This window comes from Bombus bifarius, unplaced genomic scaffold, assembly GCF_011952205.1.
Source record: "Bombus bifarius isolate JDL3187 unplaced genomic scaffold, Bbif_JDL3187 scf7180000008006, whole genome shotgun sequence".
NCBI classification, from domain to species: Eukaryota; Metazoa; Arthropoda; class Insecta; order Hymenoptera; family Apidae; genus Bombus; species Bombus bifarius.
This window is the reverse complement of record NW_022884384.1, coordinates 1709131-1734015: the sequence shown is the minus strand read 5'-3', so window position 1 is coordinate 1734015 and position 24885 is coordinate 1709131. Positions and strand designations below refer to the sequence as shown.

At 32.2% G+C, this 24885-nt stretch overlaps 2 protein-coding genes and 1 long non-coding RNA gene across 5 annotated transcripts; 1 reads left to right on the top strand and 2 right to left on the bottom strand.

Moving 5' to 3' along the window:
* Window positions 1-263: 263 nt before the first annotated feature.
* Window positions 264-22800, top strand: LOC117206431. Of its 2 annotated transcripts, XM_033445770.1 has the most exons (12): window positions 264-610; window positions 12466-12528; window positions 14557-14904; window positions 15161-15455; window positions 17957-18098; window positions 19047-19240; window positions 19521-20163; window positions 20488-20642; window positions 20744-20899; window positions 20970-21108; window positions 21298-22127; window positions 22355-22800. In XM_033445770.1, the coding sequence occupies exons 1-12, from the start codon at window positions 279-281 to the stop codon at window positions 22502-22504; spliced, it is 3447 nt and encodes a 1148-aa protein (XP_033301661.1). In that variant the 5' UTR covers window positions 264-278; the 3' UTR covers window positions 22505-22800. The 2 variants fall into 2 exon arrangements, with proteins under 2 accessions (XP_033301661.1, XP_033301662.1); XM_033445771.1 differs by lacking the exon at window positions 12466-12528 and having other exon boundaries at window positions 21286-22127; window positions 22355-22504.
* On the bottom strand, window positions 9020-19040 carry LOC117206440. Its single transcript, XR_004487391.1, has 3 exons — window positions 18447-19040; window positions 17854-17855; window positions 9020-9033 (listed from the first exon to the last, which is right to left on the bottom strand). It is a non-coding gene; the product is annotated as an uncharacterized LOC117206440 (long non-coding RNA).
* A 146-nt stretch (window positions 22801-22946) lies between the features above and the next one.
* On the bottom strand, window positions 22947-24883 carry LOC117206439 (dynein light chain Tctex-type). 2 transcript variants are annotated; one of them, XM_033445788.1, is made up of 4 exons: window positions 24700-24883; window positions 23788-23874; window positions 23374-23539; window positions 22947-23287 (listed from the first exon to the last, which is right to left on the bottom strand). In XM_033445788.1, exons 2-4 carry the CDS (start codon window positions 23809-23811, stop codon window positions 23139-23141), a joined length of 339 nt encoding a protein of 112 aa, XP_033301679.1. In that variant the 5' UTR covers window positions 23812-23874; window positions 24700-24883; the 3' UTR covers window positions 22947-23138. The 2 variants fall into 2 exon arrangements, with proteins under 2 accessions (XP_033301679.1, XP_033301678.1); XM_033445787.1 differs by lacking the exon at window positions 24700-24883 and adding an exon at window positions 24016-24367.
* Between the last annotated feature and the right edge of the window lie 2 nt (window positions 24884-24885).

Sequence of the window (24885 nt, the reverse complement as noted above, 5' to 3'; positions counted from 1 at the left end):
TTGGTACAATCCTTGGTGATAAAATTTGAAAATTTTAACCGAATCGGATAAAATCCGCCAACTGATCTTTCTATTTTACGCGTGGACACATCTTCTCGGTTCTGACATGAAAAATTTCCAAACTCCGTCCAAGAACGATTAGAATATAATAAAGTATAATCGCGAAACTGTACTATCGACGCGTACGAAAAAATAAAATACAATTTCCTGTGTACGTACGTAGTTATCTGAGTCTACAAAGCAAGGATACGCAAGGATACGGGAAATCGTGGCAAGATATGGGTAGTGGGGGCCGGCGGGTGGTAATTGCACGACTAGGATTCACAGAGAACGGCGAAGAGGCGGACAGTTGCGTTGTCAGAAGTGTGAGAAGTGAGTGTCGCTACGGCACGAGCACGAGCACGAGCGCAAGCGCCGGTCAATTCGTCGTCAGTTGCGAAAAGCAAGCGAATCAGCTCGATTCGTACGCGTCGCGCTCCAATTTCGTGTTCACAGTGATATTTGGCATCGTGGTGTTCACCTGTCATTTCGTCGAAACTAATCTGCATACGGTCGGCCGATGCGCCACGTGCGCAATGGGTATGATGGGAATGTTTAAATGGCTCAGAAAGTAAGTCTTCTTTTTTATTTTTATAATTTTGCATTTTTATTTTTGCTTGTCACTTAGTGTTGCTTATGGGACAGTGTGTATTTTGATTTGTATGAAACGATCTAGTAATAAACAATTAAAAATATTACGTGTGTAATAGGCTGTAGATAATGTGATAAGTGGAATATATAAACATGTAGTACATAGTTTCGAGGCTATTGGTAATCGAATATGCAAATTATATATTTTTACGTCAGCTTTATCTTTGAAATTGTTTATAGCGGTGATGTTAATTAGAATGCCACTAGATTAGAAACGTGTATTGTTCGTTGGCTACTTTCTAAGAAACTTTTACAACGAACTTGTGATAAACATTTTGGAAAGATCGAATGTCGTAGCATGTAGCCTTTGTACTGTTTTTTTTTTTTCTTTTTTGTCAAACGTTCGTATTTGACAGTGTATAGTAACATTATTTTTTTCTTTTTTATTTTATCGTCAATTAATCACATACGAAATCATCTGTCGCTATTTGCCAATCGAGTTTCCTGTATATTTTAACGTTGCAAACTTCCTTATACTTTGCAAATATTTAACTGCTCTTCTCGAATTTCCATCGATTACTTAGTTATTGGTGATTTCTCGATTATTACACTGGATGATATAGTCCTACTTATTTCGTAAAGGAACAATGAAATATAACGAAGAGCGTTTTGTACATGTACTTCCATAATTACATCGTCATTGACAGTTTTATAATGTCATTGCTAGTAAGGTAACTGTACTTATTGTTTAAGTAAAATATAACGCGGAGTGTTTTGCGCTCCTTGTCAAGGCGAAAACGTACTGATACGTTGTTACGTGTATAAACGATATTACTTTTAAATATCGTATTTCGCGTAGTTATCATAAATTTAAAATAAAGGTGACACGACTGAAAACAGTTAAACAGAAAAGATAAAAAATAAGGTTTAAAGAAAATGATTCTTCGAAACGTTCGGCGCAATACAATTCCAACTGTTAGTGTATTTACCGATTAAAGGTCACAGACTTTCAGGAAATTTAAAACTCGAAAGATTGGAAATTAATATCACTGTTTCTGCGAGTGAACGAGATAAATTATTCGAATGGCAAGGATGAAGATATTTAATAAATTAAAATCATATTCTATATACTCTACACTTTGTTTATTAAGAATAATAATACGGGTAGAAGACGTTGTTTACACACTCGGAGTAATTTTATATTCGTGATATTTCCAATTTTACGTAATAGAAACTATTACAGCTACGATATAATTCGATCTTTTTTTATTAATTACTTAAGCATAGGAATTTAGTCGTATAACTCTTTTTTTAACAATATTTAATGATCAAAATATTTAATGATCAGGCGTGATTTTATTTTATTTTAACCACTTTAGTACACATTGCTCGAAGCGTGAAGAGGAAGTAATATTTCCCACAAAACAGAAAAAAGTAATTAACTACTAACAAAATCGCGAGCTGAAAAACTTGATTAACGTCAATGAAAAGTTATTTCGACGAAAGAAAAGTGCTAATAATAACGAGATTGCTTATTACCACGAGTAAAATAATTTCCTGGTATATAGCTTTATTTTTCTTTGAACGATATTATAATTTAAACGCTTTTATATATACATTATTCTGAATTTTAATGTGTTTTACGAATAACGTAAAATTATCAAAGCGTTAATTTCTTTCTTTTCCTACTCTGTCGACAAACACAAAAATTTTATTATACCACGAAACGAAGAAATCGCGATTTATTTATTGCAACATTTCCAAAATTATTTCTCAACCGGCGTCGCTCGAAAAAGTCTATATCGTCGAACAAGCTAATCCAACAACTGTTTGATCTTTAATTCTTTTTCTCCTAACGTAATCGCGTGGTAAACTGTTGGCCTGATAAGGTTCCTTAAACCGTAATAAACCAGAGATAGAATTATTGCACGCAAACGCTTAAAAGATTTATAAACATCACGATCGCTTATATATAGTCGTATTTTTCCTGAATGATGTGACGAAAGATTTAGTATCATACGCTTCGAGTTTAGAACACGGTATTTTAGAGACATTCATGATGCATGTACGAACATATTTTTGACTTTCATAAGACGCTGCGACATTAAAGTGTCGAATATTAATTAGAATATCAAGTAGACTAGACCTATGTCGAATATCAATTGGGGCAATAAGTAGACTAGAGACATTCTACGATCATTTGCTGCAGGAACATACTTTTTCAAAATCAGGTACCGATCGTCAAAACAGATACTGATCAAACTGATGGTAATGAAATTTTTCGCATAGTCGAATCTTGTTTATCAAATCTTTTTTCAAATAGTTAAGAATAAACTACAAGATATTGTTAACATTATTTTGTCGATTGTTTTATGAATAAAATTGTATATTTTATTCCATAAATATTAATATCAATGTTTAATAAAAACTCTTGAATCAAAATGTAGTCATTTCTGTCAGTTTTTATATTAGATATAAATTAACGTTTATTAATTATTAGTCTTACAAGAGACAACGTCCAAATTTTCTGTTAATCTTAATCTTCTGATAATAATCGAGGGTCTGTTTTATTTGAGAAATTCTCGAATTAATTAAAAAATAGAGAAAATGTGTCGGTCCTCCGTTTAGTAAAAATAAATTCGTGTACGCGTAACTTTTTGAAGATACCATGTAAATTCACGTTTATTTAAGATTAGTGAGGATTATTTAAGATTATTAAGGTTAGCGTCGTTAAACGTAAGCACATAAAGCTGTTAACAGTCGGATTGTTAATGTGACAGTTGTTAGTACGACGCAGTTTTGTATGTTTACAAAGACTCGTTTTAAAGAGTTTCGAAGGTAATTACTGTGCAACTTTTGTTACAATCAATGGGTGCTACGACCTCCTGTGACGCTCATTTACTATAAAAGAAACAATTTTGTAGCAAAGACGCGTACATAAAACGTTTCTTTTCTGTTCAGACGCATACAGTAATTATATCATTTTGCAATTTTTTATTATACACATACATACGTACATGCCCTTTAATTAAGTCTCGTGCATTCGATATTTATTTATTTTAATTTCATTTGTCTGTATTAATTTAAATCGTAGTACGTGCGTTATTTTACGAAATACGTACCTTTACGTCCATTACGTGCGTACAAAAAGTCTTGCGCTTTAAGAAAATTATTCTGATTCAAGAAATTACAAACTCTGAAACTTTAATAAAACCTTACTATATTATTTTATACGTGTATTTATATACTATATTAATAACGTTATAACATATGATTATCGATGATACGTCTTGCAAGTCATAAGCAATATTTGTTCGAAAATCTTAATTCGTTGGCGAATATACGTTGTACGACATCGAGGAAAACAAAGTCAACCTTCAAAACGAAAACAAATTTTATGACGCAGTAGACTGTCTAGTTGCTACTCCATAATAGCATATCGTTTCGTCATTACGTATTTCTTGGACGCTTATCCAATGACCGAATTCTATTACGCAACTATTTCTTCCTTCCGTATGAGCGAATGGACGAATTAATTTCGCGCGTTTTACGCGAGGTGGTAAACAACGTGGTATGGACAGTTTCGGTGGAACATACGAAATCGTTACAAGAGAACATGTACATAAGTAAATATTGAATCGTCAAATATCTTCTCGTCAAATATTTTTGCTAAGTTGACAACTACCGAACTGCTATTGTTGGGATCATAGGTGGCCATAATAATTCCAATGAAATTTAATTTAAGTCATTCGACTGTAGAGTATTTCATTTTGATTTATATTCCATACATTTACAGTAATGAAGCTCGCTAATGATCTTTACCACGTGAAATATAAAGTAGAAATAAATACGGAGTACTGTAAAATTCAAGAATTTAATCTTAAATCCATGTAAATCGCCTACAACCCAATGATACTAGTTTAAAGTTAAAAAGAGCCAACAATTTACGTTCGAACACTTTGTCGCCCCACGTGCGACAGATGTAATTTAAAAATTGTAGAAAATACTTGTTCGACGAAAGAATTGCTCGATCGATTTGAAAATACTTCGGTATCGCCTGGATTTTCGCTGTTTCTGAAATTGTCCAAAAGTTCGGTAATAAAAAAGAGAATAGGAAGATAAGAATGGCTAGTAGGAAATCCAACGGTAACGTTTTTTTGCGTCAAGTTCTCACTGTTGCTGTCGTATCGAGCAAATCTACCACAGGAAACTGTGTTCAACAAAGTGAGACCACATTGTTTGAACCGACGCGGCGCGCAGTGACAAACGAGCAGTCACTTCTTTCACTGCGTTACAACAATGAATACGATAATTACGGTTACTAAATATATCACACGTGTGACACTTATTACGATTGTTCTGTGTCTCAACCTATATTTGGAGAAAATGGTCCGCTTTTACGTAACGCCGGGTCAGTGAAATTAATTCGACGGAACAGTTCCTCGATGGATAAGCCACCGAACGAAGATTTCGTCTTCAGCGAAGAAACGTTTAAATTTCGTTTGGAAGAAATATTTTATATTTTCTGCGTGCCGTAATCGATGATTAAACGTTCATATTGTTATTATTAATATCAACGTTTCAGTTAGGTTTGATTAAGTTTAATTTAACGTTGAACATCACCGAATCGTAAAGTTTGTAAAAAAGAAATCAAAACGAAGGACATGCGGGAACGTACATATCGAGAAGAAAACGAACCTTTGTTCGCGTAGAACGTGCTTGAATGAAAATCGTTCGAATCTGAAAAATGGAAAAAAGTTATAGGTCTATAGATAATATCGAAGAAAGTAATCACTCTGGTAAATCTAGCGTTAAAGAAGATAATCGATATTTGAATAATTATCGATACCTGATATTAGATCGTTGTATCTCGCGTTGAATAAGTATGTGGTTAAAAATTTGCACAAGTAACTTTTAACTAACACAGAGAAGTAGCAGTAAGTAGATGGAATAAATTTGCATCTTTATTACATATCTATGAAGATATTTTCCCGAGGAAAAACATTAAAGAAGAAATGGTTCTGTGAACCAAGCGATTTTTGCATATGAAAGTAATAATAGAAAGAGCTATTTATCGTTAGGTTGAAATTAACATCGTGTAATTGAATGTTAAGTAGATCCAATTAACTATACAAATGTCGGTACTTTCACAAGGAATCCTTGCAATGGAAACTTTCGATAAAAATAAATTCCACCGGAATAGCTTCGCGTTAATTCCCAAACGTTTCACGAGTGATCGAGTTTCCAGGATATGTGCGGAAAAAAGCGTTGGAAATATGGAATTCGCTTTACCAGTTTTTCCTTTTCTTTTTCGCGTCACAGCTCGTACAGGAGAGCATTAGAGTAATTAGAACGCTACGGTTATTACGAAACCCATTAGAGGAAATATTAATATCTACGTAATTTACCATAATTTATTGCTATAACGTAAAACCGATAAGAACATTAATTTCATTTAAAAATACAGATATAAGAGTAAAACATGTGTGAAACAAGAAACAAGCACCTATTATATATTCATCTAAAAATACTCGATCCAATTTTGTATTTTTTACTTATTTTATATCATTTTCTAGAACAGATAACAAGGAAAAATAATCTTCTAAAAAAGCGTGAGTTATTAAATCTACGCTAGAATTCGATCACGAAACGATACGTACTTGACGAGAATACGATGGAACCTTCGGTATCCGGTACAGTTAATAAAAAGAACGCTCGTCTCTTCTTCTAGTGATTATTTTATATTTCGAATAGAATGATAACGTTAAAAATAACAAAAAGCAAAATTTAACTTTAATCCAATATCTCTTCACGTACCTCTTTCTGTCTTTAAATCGTACGAATCTTTCACTACCTTGAAATTACGTTGAACCTAGCTTTCCTACCCTGATCTCACTTTCCTTTCCTAAATATCTCAATATAAAAATGTCTTCGACGTTGTACATTTTTGTTACATTCGCCGTGTCATTATCGTTGTCTAACTTTAAGAACGTCCCTCATTTCGTTTCAAAACTTAATATCATACTTTCTTTCTCGACATTCCTCGTATCCCAAACGTTTCAGACTTTGAGCAGAATCTTAACGTACATTTTGTCCAAGTCAGGTAAAAGTCAAGCGTTTCGCAATGGCATTTCTCGCGATCTCAACGACACGTTACGCATGTCACACGCTAACACTTTTTCTCTGAGTTTTTGGTGCCGATGCCATTTATAAACCGGCGACACGAACATGGTAACCTTCGCCTATAACACAACTCGTCAACCAGAGAATTATGCTTTATCATAGACATCGCTGCAACCGGTTCCCCTGCTCCAAAACATTCGGATAGACCTGCTGTATTAGTTACGTCACTGGTCCACACAACCGTGAACGTTAACGTGATTATTCGTCGAATTTATAGTTCGTGTTCGATTTCGTGCGAGTTTTGTCTACTCTTGATGTCTCAAGTGGAATGTTTCCGCAGTTTGCTCCGCGCTGTCGAAGTTTCTGCGATGTTTGCAAGCGTGTGAAGTTGTCCAATGTTAGTAGAAAAAGTTTCATTCGAGATGAGTTGTCTGTGATATTTAGTAGAACCAAGTCGATTCTTTAAGATGGATATTGTTTCACAAAGTTCCGTACGGCTGAAATAATCTTCCGCTTCTCAACATTACTTAACTATTCCTTAGAATCGAAATTTTACTTGAGAGAAAATGTTTTTCATAAAGAGTATTATTGTATCTCATAAGATTTCGCGATGTTTTATCAACAGTTATGTACATTTAGCGATATTAAAATTCCTCGTGGTTGATGTCCTTTGAAATTGAAATATCATCCGATATAGTGCGCGTTTAAAATCAAACGCTATGCACTTGGAATATCCGTGAAGGCCATTACTCTATAAAATCCCATGGAACTAATGTTCTGTGAAGTTGAAATTCCTTCAACGTCGATACTCTTTGAAAGAGAATTTTTCGTTTAAAACAAAATATCTCTGATACTAACGTTATTAGTGTCAACGTTAATTTAAGGAACTTTTGATATTACATGTTATGAAGTTAGAATTATCGTAAAATTCATATATAAATTTATATAACTCGTCGCTTAATTTTCCAATGGATCGATACAAATATATATTAACTATATCTAAAGATACGTATCTACATACAATATAACTCACGAACACGACTCTGAGAAATTAAAATCCTTAGTATTTTTTAAAATGAAAATTCCGTTAAACCGCTGTTCCGTACTACTGAAATTCAATGGAGTTAGTGGTCCACGAAATTAACATCCTGTAAGATCAACAGCCTACGATATTCAGATTCGGGATAATATAAACTCTTTTCGTAAAATTTCAATTTCGACAACGCTGCAAACGTTTTTAATTACGAATATATCATTCTGTCGTATTTATAAGAAAGTTTCAAGAAAGTTGATAAAGCACTCTGTTCCGTAAATGTATTCGTTGATCTAAAAGCTTGCTTCGACATCTTACGTACGATTACAGCGATGGAAAGATTCGATATCAATGAAAGACAACGACCGAACGATCGTGTCATGAAACGTAAAATACGAGGTAGATGCTACATAATGCTAGCGAATAAATAGTTGGATCAAACAATAGACAACGATCGGGCAAAAATAGATAGCCGGACGAGTTTCTCCGTAATACCGTTTGCTTTCTGCTTTGTGAAAATGTCCCGAAAAGTTTCAAGCGTATCGAAGATACGGGTTAATTACGCTCAAAAAGAACGAGGCCTTTTGTGTGGTTTGGAGGTGAGCACAGGTAAACCGTTACCTTAGAATCAACGTAGCTTTGCTACGATATAACGACCTCCATTATGCTTCTAACTAAATGATCGTACGCTTACCGGTACCAAATGTTTTCTACGTAAGATCATAGCAAAACGAAGATTTAGCTATGTACTTTATTCGTCGAATATTCCAAGTGAGAATACAAAAGAGAATACGAAAGATTTCGACCAATTACGTTGTATCGTTCGATGGACAGATGTAGAAGCGGCCAATTTGTTTGAAGCTAACGGAATGTTATAGGAATAAAATTGAGAGAAATAGTAGAAAATAATACCGAGTATCGTACGTCTGGAGAAATTAGAATGATAATTACATTTTTTTACAACGTTTGACTGAAACTCAGGTTTCGTGTCCAACGATGATAAATTCTATCGTAAAATGATATGATTAATATGTTTGCGATAAACTGTTATATTTTATTCGCGAAAGTTACATTCACCTTCGAACTTGAAACCAAACTCTTCGATTTTACTCGTTATCAATTGTAAGAGATAAAATTTCCTCTTTTCAGTAGGATTAGTCGATTTTCGAAATAGTAAATTTCATTGCTAGTGTAAAATATACCGTATAAATACATAGTGAAATATTTGTAATATTATTATTTCGATTCTTAATATCAGAAGCGATTGCAGTATTCGCGTTACACCGTCTTACAAGTTCATTTTAGCGTTTGTATTTGCGTTTGTCTTGTGACAAATTCGCGAATCATCTTATTTCACATATTCGCATTACATAATTGCTGCTAATGAAACTGTGACGATGCGGATCTGAGAATAGCGGCAGGTCAGTTCTCGCTGCACAAGCACACAATAAGGGTTTATTAAGCATACTAATATACCATATGCTTTCTCTGTTAATAGTTATGTCGTCATATGGACGACGAGTACATAGACATCGGTAGTATTAATTTAAAGCGCAAGCTAAAACGTTACGTCCTGTTTCTTCGTTGATCGTGTTAAACTATTTTAAGAAGTCGTATCACCGCAGTTCTTACTTTTTTTTTTTTTAATGAACGATAAAGATTGCATAATATACGTTGATATTTAATAAGAAATTGCAGATTGAAAGCGACTGATATTCGTTTTGATATCTGTTTGAACGTTACGTTTAATGTTAGTAATCGTCGGTTGTGCAATCAGTCTGATAATGAATATTTATCGAATTTGTCAAAAGTATAAATAAGAATTTATGTATATCAAAGTTTTAGTATTTTGATATAATCGACAAACTTTAATTAAAATGAAACATTATTTCACAACGTTCGCACACTGGCTAACGATTCTAACGTCTAAAAATTTCGTTTTACTGCTATGAGACGTGGCTGATGGTCTTTGAGATTGATCTTTCGAACTATCGAGTACCGATACACTTACTATCAAAGTAAGATTTCACAAAAGGCAGCATATTACACAAATAATTTTCTTATAACATATAAATTTTCAAGTCAAAATATTTATTTCAGATTGTCAACAAACTAGTTATAATTTAAAAAAAAATATATAGACACAACTCGTCGCCTAGTTTATTAGCCGAAGATACGTGAAATGCGGTCATAGGATGTGCAGTATTTGTATTTAATTTTCTTATTCTGTCATGATTAATCTGCACCACGTAGACAAAATATGTATCGAGCACATATCTTTCGATAATTCGTAGAAAAATGCAGCTATATTTATCGCTTATTTTACGACACTTATTCCCTTTTATTTCTTTGAATGATTTTGATTTAATATATCGCAAATAATGTCACGATAAATTTATCGATATAATCGTGTAAATGTCTCATATAAGTGCAGAAAAAGTAAACTCTTTGTTACAATACCTGGAGCGTGAAACGATCTTTACCAAAATTAACGACGAATCTTTCATTTCTCGGGTTATATAAAAATACGAATTTGCATAAAAATCCGCAACCCAATTAGAAATTTTGCTCATTTTTCATTTACTCCTTGATATCTATTTCTAACGAAAATTATTATCAAATTAAATAATCATTAAACTATCATAACGTTCAGTGATTTGATATCGTTCTCAATAAACAGTCGCTAGTATTTAGCTTTAATTAAGCGAGTATATTCAAACGAAGTGAATCACGGAAGCGTACTACTTTTGCTAGCGTTCTCGCTAGTTAGTAGATTACAGTTTATCAGATTGCATTATCGTTACGTCTGTATCTTACCTATCTTCATCCGGCGTTCCTGATTTCACCGGCATAGAAATAGACGTAAAAATTGCTACTCTGTAAATTGTGCACGTTGTTACGATTCGTATTGAATTTCAAAGAAGAACGATATCCATATGTAAGTCCTTGTACGAATCACGAGATAAAGTGTTTCGGTTACCTTCGAGTGTAAATTAGAGAGTCTTAATTATGCTTCGACTTGTGTTCATCGATAAAACCATGAAAAAACTTTATGGACGTTAGTATCGATAAAGTTCGTTAGGTTATCGCTACTCACTTTCCGATTTTATCGGTCGTTCAATTAGTCTTTCGTTTAAGATCGATTACAACTTAAACGATTCGTAAAATTGATCGATCAATTAAATCGTCTATAACGATCAAAGTATATAGATATTGTAATATTATACATTGTATTTATAAAAAATGTAACGAGTTGATTTCAATCAAATGAAACGTAGAGGCAACGTAACAATTATCGACACCGTTTACAGAAGAATAAGTTCAACACTAATAGGGTCAATTTTAACCACTCGATGTAACCATTACGCAGAGTTTAATTAATTGTTCCAGCAATTGGTCGCAGGGATTTCTTAACGAAATCCTGTTTAATACTTAAATTCAATTGAAGAAATTACCGTTTACGCTTGATCTCGTCAATTGCGGGTACGTCTACTTCCCTAGCTACGCAATCTTATAACTGGATAACTTTAAATAATAATAATTTTAAATAATAACTATCGAGTCGTCTTCAACGTTTCTGTGGTATTTGTTATATCTGGATTTAACGTCACAAGTACAATGGCTCGTAAGAACATTTGATTAGTTAACAGAGAAAATTTGTATGAATGAAACTTTTTTCATTGGCACACGGCTATCGTGATTGTATCGATAAAATTTGAAACCAAGCCAAAAATGTATATAGAGATTGCGAGATATTTAACGTAAACACACACTTAGCGTTAGTAAAAAAAGTTGGCATACAACATGGGATCGTGATCCTCAACATACATATGCCTAATTAACGCTAACGATGACTCACTATGTATGCATACATAGTGGCTTGATGCAGCGAATAGTTCAAAGCTGTGAGAATTTTCAAGTCTAATCAAATTTTAATAATAAAATTTGCTAAACTTGCCCGGTAAAAATTATTCTATTTAAAAGCCCAAATTCTATGTTTACTAGATCGCGAAACATTCGTTTTAAGCTGTCATTCGGTTTTTCGCTCTGTTAACGAATACATCACTAACGATATGTAAACCGGAAGGAAGGAAGAAGCGCAGGAAAGAGAACAGAGTAAGAAACGAAATACATAATCGTGTCGGCAGTGTGGTTGTTCTACGATCCATGAAAAAGGAATCAGAGAAAGTACAAGTTCGTGGAGCCTGGAATTTCGCGGGCAAAAAACAGATATAAACTATTTACTTTCCGTAATGCTTCGGCTTTTTGCCATTCGAGTCGTTCCACTAACCTCTCTAGCTCTTTGAATCGTAACAGAATAAAATTGACGGGTCTATTACTTATCTTCCCTCTGAGGAACGAATTTTAATTTTAATATTATTAATAATGTCTTTAAAGTGTAATTAACATCACCTATGATATTGCCAATTTAAGATCTACAGTTTATTTAAATATCTCTGATTTCAAAAGTATTTAAAAATGTTACGATATTTGCTAATAATATTTCTAATTTGATATCTAAAATGTAGTTCAATTCTTACGGAAATTTTCTTATATCTAGAGATAACGATTTTCTGGTTACCGATCGATCGAACGAATTTCACGTGCTTAACTCGGTTTCTAATTCTTTTCCATTGCACGCTGCCAATTCAATGACACGAGTGTATATATTTTTTCAGAGATACCATACAAAGAGATCGAAACGACTGGAATTTAGCTCAAAAGCAGAACGGCCTCAATAAGTAAGTTTTACATTATATTTGGCTGGCTCAGAATTATAACGATGTAAGTCAAAATTTTAAGAACATTAGTTATTTTACAATCGTTAAAAGAATTGGTCGTTCAATTTGATAATTAACTAGGTTCTAATTTCATTCTGTATTGCAACGTAATTCCTTAATTTTAAAAATATATGCGTATGTATGTGTGTGTGTGTATAGGGTGAGAAATTGAATGTTTTTATAGTAATGAAAATAAAACAGCTCGATTTATAAACAATAGCGCTGAACTGACTTACACTACTATGATTTTCAGCCCGCCATTTGATGCCTTCCTAAAAAATCTTTGCTTTTAATTTATTGAATTATTAAAAAAAAAATGATAGTGGGCAGACATCGTATCTTTTTGGTATTGTACGTTTATTCGCAGATAATACGAACATGTGACACATGCATTACACGATCTAAGACTACAACATGTGACACTTGTAAAAGTTTCACATTCGATAGAATAGAGGTACTCACCGACATATGTTGCTGCAATGTATGGTATAATATATTCAAAGGTATACAGTATTCGTATTTTTCTTCTTAAAAGTTCAATGTTAGGTCAGGTTCCGGCTCGTTGTGATATGTTAAACCTCACTGAACACGAGAAAATAGCGATCATTATCACCACACCTACCGTGGAAAATCGTTTAGCGATTGTAGTTGTCCGACGACTACAGACCGTATTGATGCTGTTTACTGCTTAGGACTTCCAAATTTTCACCAAACTACTACTACGTAGTTCATAATCATGTAATAATCCATTTTATTCGAATGTCATTTGATTCAAATCAATATCGTTCACTTTTTAAAAAATGCAATATAATTTTTGAAGTGTTGTACTAGCTTGCATCACGAAATAAATAGACTGCTCGAATTCAAAATTGCAACGTACCAATCACAATACGAGATATTCGGTGATGACTAATAGCGCATCTTAGAATGTTTTTATCGATATACGATCGATAATTCGATCCAGTATACACGTTAACAACACTAGTGCCACCACGAATTTAGTTTGAAGGATACATAACTATTAAATGTAAAACAGAATTTGATTACTTTGATTTACAAAATGACAGACAGAGTGAAAAGCCATCAAGGATCGAAATACAATCGCAGACAGACCGTCAGGTAAGTGCTACATTTTCCGCGCGAAAGCAATAAACGTCTTAACCTATTTTATCGTGTATATCGTAAAGAGAATTCAAACTGACAGCATCCACCGTGGTTCTTCTAATCGACATCGTGCCATATTTAATTTCTTGGAAGGTTGTAGTATTTTCTAGTTTCTAAGCATTATCATTATCACTCAAACTTACTTTGTATATTTAAGTGGTATATCGATTACACTTTGGTGTCACATGATGTTATTGTTACTATCCTTTAGAAACATTGTCTGTCTTTTATTTTATGATTATCGTTTGTTATGTGTGAATTTTTCGTGTTGTCTCAAAACAGTTACGCTTGTGAAAGGGTTCTCAACTTGGCTAATATAAGTAAGGTGTTGATACTATTGTAATATTTGTTACAATATCAATTAATCGATTAAAATTAAAATATAATATTATACGGTATGCTATGTGATGTGATGTAACGTAGGTTAAAAATGTCAATAAATGTATATGAAATTTTAAAATTGTAGAGAAAGTCAAGTAACTTGATTTTATTAATTAAAAAGCAGTGTCTCTTAAAGTGTCCGTAGATATTGAATATTTTGTTAGACAATATTTCAGTTACATAATTGTCTTTTTGCCTAATATTATAGTAATAATTTCGTAGTATTAATTTGTGACTTGAATTAAAAGAATTAAATTTTCGGAATAGTAGAATATTTTAATGTAGTAAAGCGTTATTGTACTCATTTTTACTGAAATACGTAGATATATTTTAAAGTGTTTATAATTGATAGATTATTAATAAATACAATTATGGAATACAACATTTCTTTTTCGAATACATTACTCTAAATGTTACTTATAATATTTTTACTTCTGTTTTTAGCGAATCTTATCGTAATGCTCTTCAAGCTTTCATAGATCGAAGACGAATCTCCGACGACGTGGACATCGAAGCACCTTGTAGTCCCGATAAGAAAAGGGCAGACTTTTTGTCAAAAAATAATAACAATAAATCCGACAATGAACGAAACTTACGAGAATCGAAATCGATCGTACCAGGTGTACCGCATGTATTAGCTCCTGAGATTTTTGAAATTGGATGGGTAGCGGGCACGGAAGATCGATATCTGGAATTGATTTTTGCAGAATGGCAAAATACACGAGTTTCACTGAAGAGGCATTCGCATCCGGAATGCAAAGATGCTGTGAAAGCGGATTTAGATGTGCTTTCGTACGTACCGATCGATACTCTATAAAACGATTGACTTTTATCGATACGTTTCTATCATTTTATTCTCAAAAATATGAATTTACGTAAAGCAGTTTATACATGTTGTACGTTTTACGATCTTCACAACTGACAATTTAAAAAAGAAAAATAATGAATAGAGTAATTTTCGTGAATAATATCAAACGAGACAAGTGGAAACGATACATAAGCATTATCTTCTCATTTTCACTTTTGTAATATTTATGTTTCTGTTTAGGGAGATTCGACACCCTAACGTGCTATTGTTAATGGCCAGTACCTTCACAGACGATCATGGCTTGGTCTCTATTTTCGAATCCATCGATTGTACCCTCTATCATTACATGCACGATCAGGGTGAACGAATATCCATACAAGGCATTGCGAAATGCGGAGGAAGACTGTCCGATGCTTTAAGACATTCTCACATGCGCGGATACGTGCACAGTGCCATCAACTCGCATTGCGTCTATTTGGCTTCTAATGGTGTCGTGAAACTAGGTGGATGGGAACTGGCCATGCATATCAACAGTGTAAGTGAACATATTCATCTTTTTATGGTGATGTATGACATACGTTGATTAATTACTTTGGTATTAATTACTTAGTCAATATTTTTATAACATGGCTCATTCGTTCCGTGTTATATCGGAACCGTACTTTCAGAATACCGTGTTGTAAGAGGATTGGGTGTACTAATAAATATCTCATCAATGACGTTTAACGATATCGATATAACTTATGTTTCTAACATTTCTGTAATGTGAGTTAAAAGTGTTAGTGGCTGACTTGCGCGTAAATAATCCTCCAGAAAATGTCTCCTTAATATTACTAGCGCGTAACACCTCAAATAGAATTGTAAAACTTAGGATCTATATTTATTTTCTACTACATTATTTCGGCGGATATTATTTGCCATTCTTTGACGATCTTTTCTCGTGAACTAAAATCTAAGAATAGAACAATGTAAAATCAGAAATCAAGCATTGTTTCAAAATTACATTTACTTTATTGTAAAACGTGAAGTCTCTAGCCGCCTAAAATGCTCGTTGATGTAATCGCAGTCAAAAAAAATCTTAGTCGATCAATTTTTCTTTCCAATCACTTGGCTCTTTCTCAATTGGTATTCAAGTAACTATTTCATATTTATTGTCAAAGAATAATAATTTACCTATCAACGAAACCTGCATCTCATAAGTGAATTTTTAATAAATTGTTAAACCAGGTTGCATTAAAGCATTTCGATAAATCTTTGCGCTGCACATTCTTTCGCGGACAACGAAGAAATTGATCGTCATGGAAAAATAATGATATGGCGAATTACTCGTTCGTCATCGGACGAAATTAATTGAAAATAATCCATACGTGTCGAACTGTTGTGCAGACTGTATTTTGCAAGGTGTGACTACTTGACAGTTTTTTTTTTTTTTATAAATCCTCGGGAATTAATTCATGCAAACTATTTGTGAACAAATATCAGCGTGTTACCTCTTCGCACAATGTGAATTGACTTTCACAGAGCCAGCAGCAATTATTCTTTTCTGCGTGAATTCTTTTCTGCAGGTTATTAACGAAAGAAAGAACCTGGTCGCAAAGAACAATAAAGGTAAAAAGTCGTGTGTTGAAAGTTGGTTTCACTATTGCGAGTTAACGAACTGATTATGATGCGGTAGATCGAGGATCGATGAAAAATATAATAATTCACACGTTGCATAAGTATACTAGCGAGATTTCGGCTATTTCAGTGAAAGGATTAAACGCTGATCAGATTTCATATCCATTAAATTACAATATATGTGATTTATTTTATAACGCGACACGTGTGTCGTATAGTGATATTTAATATCTTTTAACTAATATTATATGCTCTTTCGTACCCGATTTTTACTTTATACTTACAAAATCTTGATCAATTCGAAATGTGAAAAAAAAAAGATTCTTCCGACATACGCGAAATCCCCTAATTATCATTTCGTGAACTACACACAGCTGACATTAAGTATAACGTCATATCCGTTTTTTCATTGACGCACCCAACAGTATTTCGTAGCAGGAAATTGTCGGCATCGCTTCTCACCAAATGTTCAATTTTGAATAAAGTCACTGTACCGTAACACTGTTAATTACGTTCAGCGGATGAAACATGGAAATTCACGATAATCGTAGGTAGCGGATAGCTGAATCTGTCGTGTACATTATTTTTGAACACATGACTCAATCCAAATTCATACACTGTTTTTCTCATCCGTGTTTGTGTTTCACCATAAACAGAACACTTAATATATCTTTTAATTTTTCAACTAAGAGCATGTCGATATTTCCAAAATATTTTATCGTTGAATTCCCGGATATCTAAAAAACTCCACTTAATTAGCAACTTACGTTTATATGGATACTTCTTTGTAGTAAAGTGCTAGAAAACGTGATTTTACCATTTATGTACTATGTACTTTAGGTATTATGCCTAAAATCAGTGTTGCAGATATTTTTACGAAGAGAATTATACTAGAATGTGCGTGTGCTTATGTGTGAATCAAGTAGCTCTAACATACACGCGAACGTTTCAATAGATTCTGTGAATTTTGCACAATCTTCCGTCTCGATTCGCGCTCAGTTCCCACGGATATTTTTTACAGCAACGCCTAATGTTGCAATGTACGCGCATATTATAATGTAAAGATACTTTACGAAACGAAAAACATCTTAATATAACTTTAAACATACGTACAGATATATAATAATAATACAGATATATAAAGTGATACATATACAGTAAGATATATACAGTAATACAGATATATAAAAGTTTTAGTTAGTAATACAAAATAAAGAACAGCCGATAGACTTTAAAGAGATACGAAATATTTTGTAACCGTATAAAGATATCTTATATAATATACGCCAGTGTTTTTCTTTTTTTACAAATATAACATCTACTTTCTCGAATACGCAATTTATGTATATACAAGTGCCATTGAGAAGCATTTTTATCAACTTTCTTTTGACAAGATTGTATTTTTTAATTTTACTATAGCCAAAACCAGAGAGAGAATACGAGGAACGTTTAAGAAACGAGATTTTTCGCTGGCAAGCGCCAGAACTTTTTCACAGTTACGAACCATATAAACAGAGCGATGTATACGGACTGGCTTTATTGATTTGGGAAATGTGTACAAGTAAGTGTCGAATCAAATCAGATGGATCGAATCGTCGATCCTTCTTCCACTATTATTTTTTTCTTTTTTTTTTTTTACAATACGTTCAATTCGTACAACGATCCGAAACGAGTTTTGTGTATTCGAAGAATTTCATACGCATCATACGATTTCTTCGCCTGAATCTGAACGATTAGGAGATTAACTTTTCAACCAGAAACGCCACCAACGACTCGATATAAAAATGAAACAGGTTTAGAACGAATAAGGAAACGAAATCACGTTCACTGAGATTTCAATAGTTTTAAACGAACGGCGTGATTTTCGTGGCACTGCGTTTATTAGACGCGATAAACGAAGTTTCGCAACTATTTCAAAATATTTATTTGTAATAAGCAGGATAACATACGCGCGTATGATGCACGTTTGCTTTTTAATTATAAGTGAAATAGCAGCAACCATATCTGCGTCTCTTATATTTATAATTAATATGTATATCATAATTTTATATTAGATTGGATTAATTAAGATCTACTGGTGCAGTGTGTAGTGCAATCGATTACGTTAAGAGCGTGGCAAATGGCAGCGTACGTGGAGAATGTTTAAACTTAATTTTCTCAAGAACGAAGCTGCAAGCGTATATTTTCGTTTTATTTTTTCATAAGGAATCCATCTATGTAAATCCGATTGTACTACCTGTACAGAAACACCCTGCAGTTTAATGCTTTCTATGTCGTTATTTTTTCTTCACATTCTAAAAATTAAAATTCGATTTTCTTAGATATATATCGTCTGAAATTTGTACATCCTTCGTTTTTTGTATAAAAGCAAAAAAAAAAAAAAAATCCTCCGAAAGCTTTTCTCTGCAACGACTAATTTTAGTCCTCTTATCGTACATTAATAAATATCCGTATGCGTAAAATTATGAATTGGTTGATAAGAAAATATTGATCTTCGATTAATAAATAGTGCATGTACCATGGAGTGGACATAGTAAAGCAGACGTGGAGAGACAGTACGTGCATTGGAAACGTGGTGTTATTATGGATTTATATGATTTTCCACCATTGTTGAATAATTTACTAGACGCTGGACTACAATTAGATATTAATAAAAGGACATTGGATATGGATAGAATGCGTAGATTTCTGCAGAGATTGGAGGTACGTTTCTGTAGAAAAAGAAATTTAGATTTACACTTCATTAAAATATTAAATCTCGTGACATCTTATTTAATTCAGAAATATAGTATCAATGAAATTTGTTATTAGGTAATTTGAAAAATTATATAATATCGATCTAATTTGGTACATTTTTACATGTCCATTAAATTTCAATAGATACGATAGAGGAATTTTATTTCTGTGCAGTTTTCACTTTTAAAAACTCTAAGATCCTTGTAGATGCCACGAATTTCTATCGAACATGTATCATCAATTTTAGACGCAATACGAACATGAAGAGCCAATTTATGTCGACCAATACGCGAACAATAATAACGAAGCTGAAAATATTTATATCTTGCCAATAAAAAAATCTCCCATGAAAAATAAGGGTCCGAAACTGACGAAAAGCGTTTCAACCAAACAGTTATCTCGTTCCGTGATAAGTCCAGATCCTTCATTGAGGCAACATTCGTATTCAAGAAAGTCAATATCCAAGCAAAATGCAAATCAAAAAGTAACACCTGATATCGAAGAAATAAATTTCTCTGCTGACGATGTTAAAGGCAATACTAGAAACGATATAGAGAAAAATACGAACACTTTTAGCAATTTACAAAATAATTATAAGAAGATTAACCATCCGACTACTAACGAAGAAGTGTCAAATATTCGAAATGAAGAATTTAATGTACAAGAAATTTCGCAACCGTGGAACAATATTTATAGAAAAGTCAAAGCACCGCAGGAAGCAACGGAGTCTAGAACAACGTCGGTTTATTCCTCGCCATTGTTACAATCTTCAGACGATGAATCCTACAAAGACGCAAGAACTAACTTAAAACAACTGAAAGAAATATTGGCAAATAAAAGGCAATGTTTCTTCTACGGCAGCCAGTCGTCACATACATCTCCAAATATAAGTACGTATACATTTTTTATTTGTATTATTTGAAAAATGTTTCGAGATCATTTGGAGTCTGATAAATACAATGGTAAAAGAGCTATAATTCCTTTCTGCAACTAGGAAAATTAAAAAGACGAATCAAAAAATTGGGAGTATTTTTATTAGATTAAGAAAGTGAATTAAAATTCTAATAAAAGTTTAATAATTCTTCCGAATGTATGTTCCCATTGTTATTTATTAATTTTTAAAAGATGTAAAGTTACAAATACAATACTTACTTACAGTACTTTATGTAGTACAATACAGTACTTTATGTAGTTTTTTAATCATTTTAAATCAGGTCCGACCAGTAAAATGCTCATTAAAGTAAAAAGCAAGGATTACGAACCACATAAGCCAGCTAGCCACAAAACTAGCTTAGAACCAAAATACAGTAAATCTCCTAATCAGTATAATCCGACTTACATGAAGTCAACGTTTCAACAATATCGTAAGGTACAATTTTCTTTAAAATTAGTTTAAGATACTCTGGGCTCTATTAGATCGTTCTTCGACAAGTAACATTGAATCTCATTATATTCTAATATATGCTACAGATTCCCTATTTACATACTCCTGAGGGCATTAAGGGTGCAATAATACAACCACAAGTATTGAATTCCAACCCACAAACCTTCTTCGAAACATCTTTATGGAGAAAGGAGAAGTTAATTTGCTTATCTAAAATGAGAAAAATGCATACCGATGAATCTGTAAGAATTTATATTATTTTGTTTTTGAAAATCCTAGAAATCTTTACGATTGTATACTTTATAATTACAGCCACGCTACCTTGCAGAACAGATAGACGATAGCGATACTATTTCCACTGAAGCTACGATTAAAAATCAAACAGAAAAATCAACAGAATCGGTTTCTATCAACAACAATGTTACTTACGTCATAAAGAAAAACTCGGAAGGTAATAAATTAATCTAGTAAAAATAAAATATTTTTCTAATCTTCTTGTCTCAGGCTGAAATAATACTATTCCTGTTTAAGTAGTTTTGGAAAGTTATTATTATATTATAATGTTCTAAAATTTATAACATTTTCTTATCTTTAGTGTAACAATTAATCTTTATGATAAAACGATTAGTCACTAAAACAGAAACCAGCCTGGGAGGATCTGACCAAGTATGCGAAAATATAAACAATTCGACGTCGGTCACTAGTCTTCAGAGCGAACCCTTGCAAGTCTTAAAAGATGCTTTGGACCGAGCTACAAAAATTGTGCGCTCCGTTACTCCAAATAGTAACGATTCGTGTCCGTCTCCTACATTTAAATACTCTTGTGGGGACTTTGAAGTAACTTTGGGTGATAATCAAGCCAAGAAGGATATTTTCGAAAATCTGTACGATTTACAAAATAACAGCGACGACGAGGAAATTAGCGATATTGAATGGTCAACGACAAAAGACAAATTATTTTTGTTCGATAAGTCTAATGTAGATAACCCGATGATTAGCAATGAAACACAAAGCGAGTCTAGTAATAATAATGGCGTTAGCCTTACCAATATTGAAAACTACAGCCATTCATACGACACAACGATTAACAGAAATTTTGCTTGCGAATCAATTGCTGAAGTGTCAAATGAATTCAACGCTTCGTACATTGATACAATATCAGAAGAAAAGGCTGAATCTTTAGACAATAAAGTAACTAGTATTAAAGAAAACGCCAAAGCCTCCGAAACTGCACAAAAGTCTGAAATACCTGTTCAGGAAAGCGATGTCGAAACTAAGATAGAAATTAAGGAAAATGAACAAAAGTCTGCTATGAAAAATCTTGATTTTATGAACGATACTACGAAATACAGAAACTGCAAAACGTGTCATCACAGTAATTTACCAAGGCGGCGTTCTTTACCAGCAACATTGAATCAATTGAGAATAGTTAACAACTCGGCCTTAGGGAAATTACCTATACGCAGAGGGGTAAGCTATTTATTCGATAAAAGCTGTAGTACGCTATATATGTACTGCATATGCTTTAAGCATTTATGCAATTAATTATTTTGTTTATTATTAATTAATAATATAAATAAAAAGAAACATTCATATAAAAATGCAATAAAGCAGATATTAAAAGCTATTGTGTTTTCAACAATAATTAATAGAAATGCATTAAATGACAAATATTTACCTTACTTATATTGTTACAGGATATTGACAATACCGTCATAGCAGACAATACCACCGAAGATTTATACATAGACGACGAATTTGGTGATGAATTAAACATAAATATGGTTTTGTTAGATGATAGTTTATTACTTAACGAGGATTTCTTATCCGAAATATCGGAGCTATAGAATACTATAAAATAATAATTATCAGTTACGTTATTCTAATACTGCTAATAATTTATTATACTTTACTTTTAAAAAATATAACTAATATTACATAGTTATGAAGTTCCAATTCAGTTGGAATACACGGTATCGACAAATAAACACTTACTTTATATTCGTTTTCAAAAAATATTCGTATATTTTGCATTTTGACATGTGTACGACAGTTAAAACATAACTATGTATTTCTTCTTCGTGTAAAATATATCATTAAGTACTGTAAAGTACGAATACACACACAGTAATATTTTTCATATATAACATAAATGTAAATAATAAATACCATTTATATAAAAATTGCAAAATATTAAAACAGATGCTTTTAATATTACTTCCTAATTATAATAAATACATATATATACATACAAAAACAACAAAATATTTTAGTTAATAAATACAATAATTAGTGTCTTAAATGCAATGTATTTGCAATATAAAAAATACATAATATATCGTGAAAAGGAAGAGGCTATTGTGTAAAATAGATTTTATATTTCCTACACCATACTTGTAATTTTTGCAACTTAGTAAACGAAATTTTATTCTTTGTTGAGATTTTAGTTTATCAGAAAAGCGTTTAAAATACTAGAGTCAGTTAAATTGCTAGGCCAAATACAGAAACGATACAATACATTGTCTTGTTTTCCCAACGCACTGTACAACTACCATCAGTAGCATTATCCCAATAGCAAGAACTCGCAGTATGCAGTCCTGCTCCATTTTTTTGCATTATAGTACAAGTCACTAAAACAATTTTTTTAGTTCAACAAAAGATGAATTATTTAACTACAATTACTAAATTGGTTCTTGTGAATTATAAAAATACATACCTATATATTTATATGGCTTTTGAAGTTTTGTAAGATTCCCCAAACATCCTTCGACAACATTCGAGGTCCACTGATTTACTTTGTTATGTTGATAAGCATTTCCCCCAATAGATACTTCAATCGCTTCCTTAATAATTTTGCTTACATCATCGACCACAAATTGGGTCTAAAATATTAAAGTACTCGCTAAACTACTATATAAAGATATTAGTCATTTAAATCAAATGTGAATGTACATGTAAAATAAGCTATCATTATCAAGGTAACAGTCATTTTTGTCATTAAAATAAACATCGTTTATAATAAATAAATATATAAAAAAGCATTAAAATATGAATCTATACTGTATGTTCACATATTCTGACAATTCAGAAATAGACACATATTTTATTTGAAAAAGAGAAAAATACTAACCTCTTCTTGCATATCTTCCATCATCTTGTCAAACTTTTAATAAATTGCACACCAATGACTTTTATATTAATCCAAAAATAATTACCCCTTTAATCAAAATACGATTAATAGATTGACATCGCCAATACTGTTAGAATATTAGATCATTTTTAATAATAATACACATTATTACAAATAAAAAATTACATGCTTTATAAATTATATTGGATTAATTATATCTTTTCTCACCTTATATATTTTGCACACAAAAATACCGGCACAAGTATATTATAAGACGTATTGCAGTTTCATCAGCAACACCAAAGAAATATCTAGCGACAAATATCTAGCGCAGAATGTAAATTGATTACTGTCGACTGTTGAACATTGCATATTCGTTCAGATGTTTGACATGTCAATTTCAAATAGTTTTAAATTTGAGCAAATAATTCAATATAAAATATAAAGGGTATCTTATCAAACTTAATATTTTATATTCTTTTGTTAATTTAAGTACACCTTCCTTAAAATATTAACTCATGTTTTTATAAATTGTACGGTACACAAAAGAAATTGTATAGGTTAAAATAATTACACGTCACAAACTACTGATTCATTTAAAATATCTTACTTTTATTATAATATTTATTAGCATTAGTAGTGTTACTAGTATTAATATTAGCCTTAGTAGCAAACAATAGTAGCAAACAATACAACGTGTTAGTACGTAATATTATTTCGGTATTCAATTAATTAATAACTTTAATAATTCCTTAATTGAGTATCAAATTTATTGCATTAATAATTAGATAATATACAATAATAATAACAAAACTACAGATACCCATACAAATTTTCAATACCATTCAATTAGTATTACTATAATGCTATAATTGCTATTGAAGTAATTTTCAATTTAATGTATATACATACTGATCATCCATGATAGTATTTCTTGTTCTATTACGACACGTATGTATAACTATGCCAAGTAATGTATGTAAAAGAAATCATTGGTTCGAGGATTTTTTATGATTCGTGAAATTTTTATAATTTAAATTACGGCGGTAAATCGATATATTATGTTGACTATCGACAGCACGGTATCATTATAGTGAA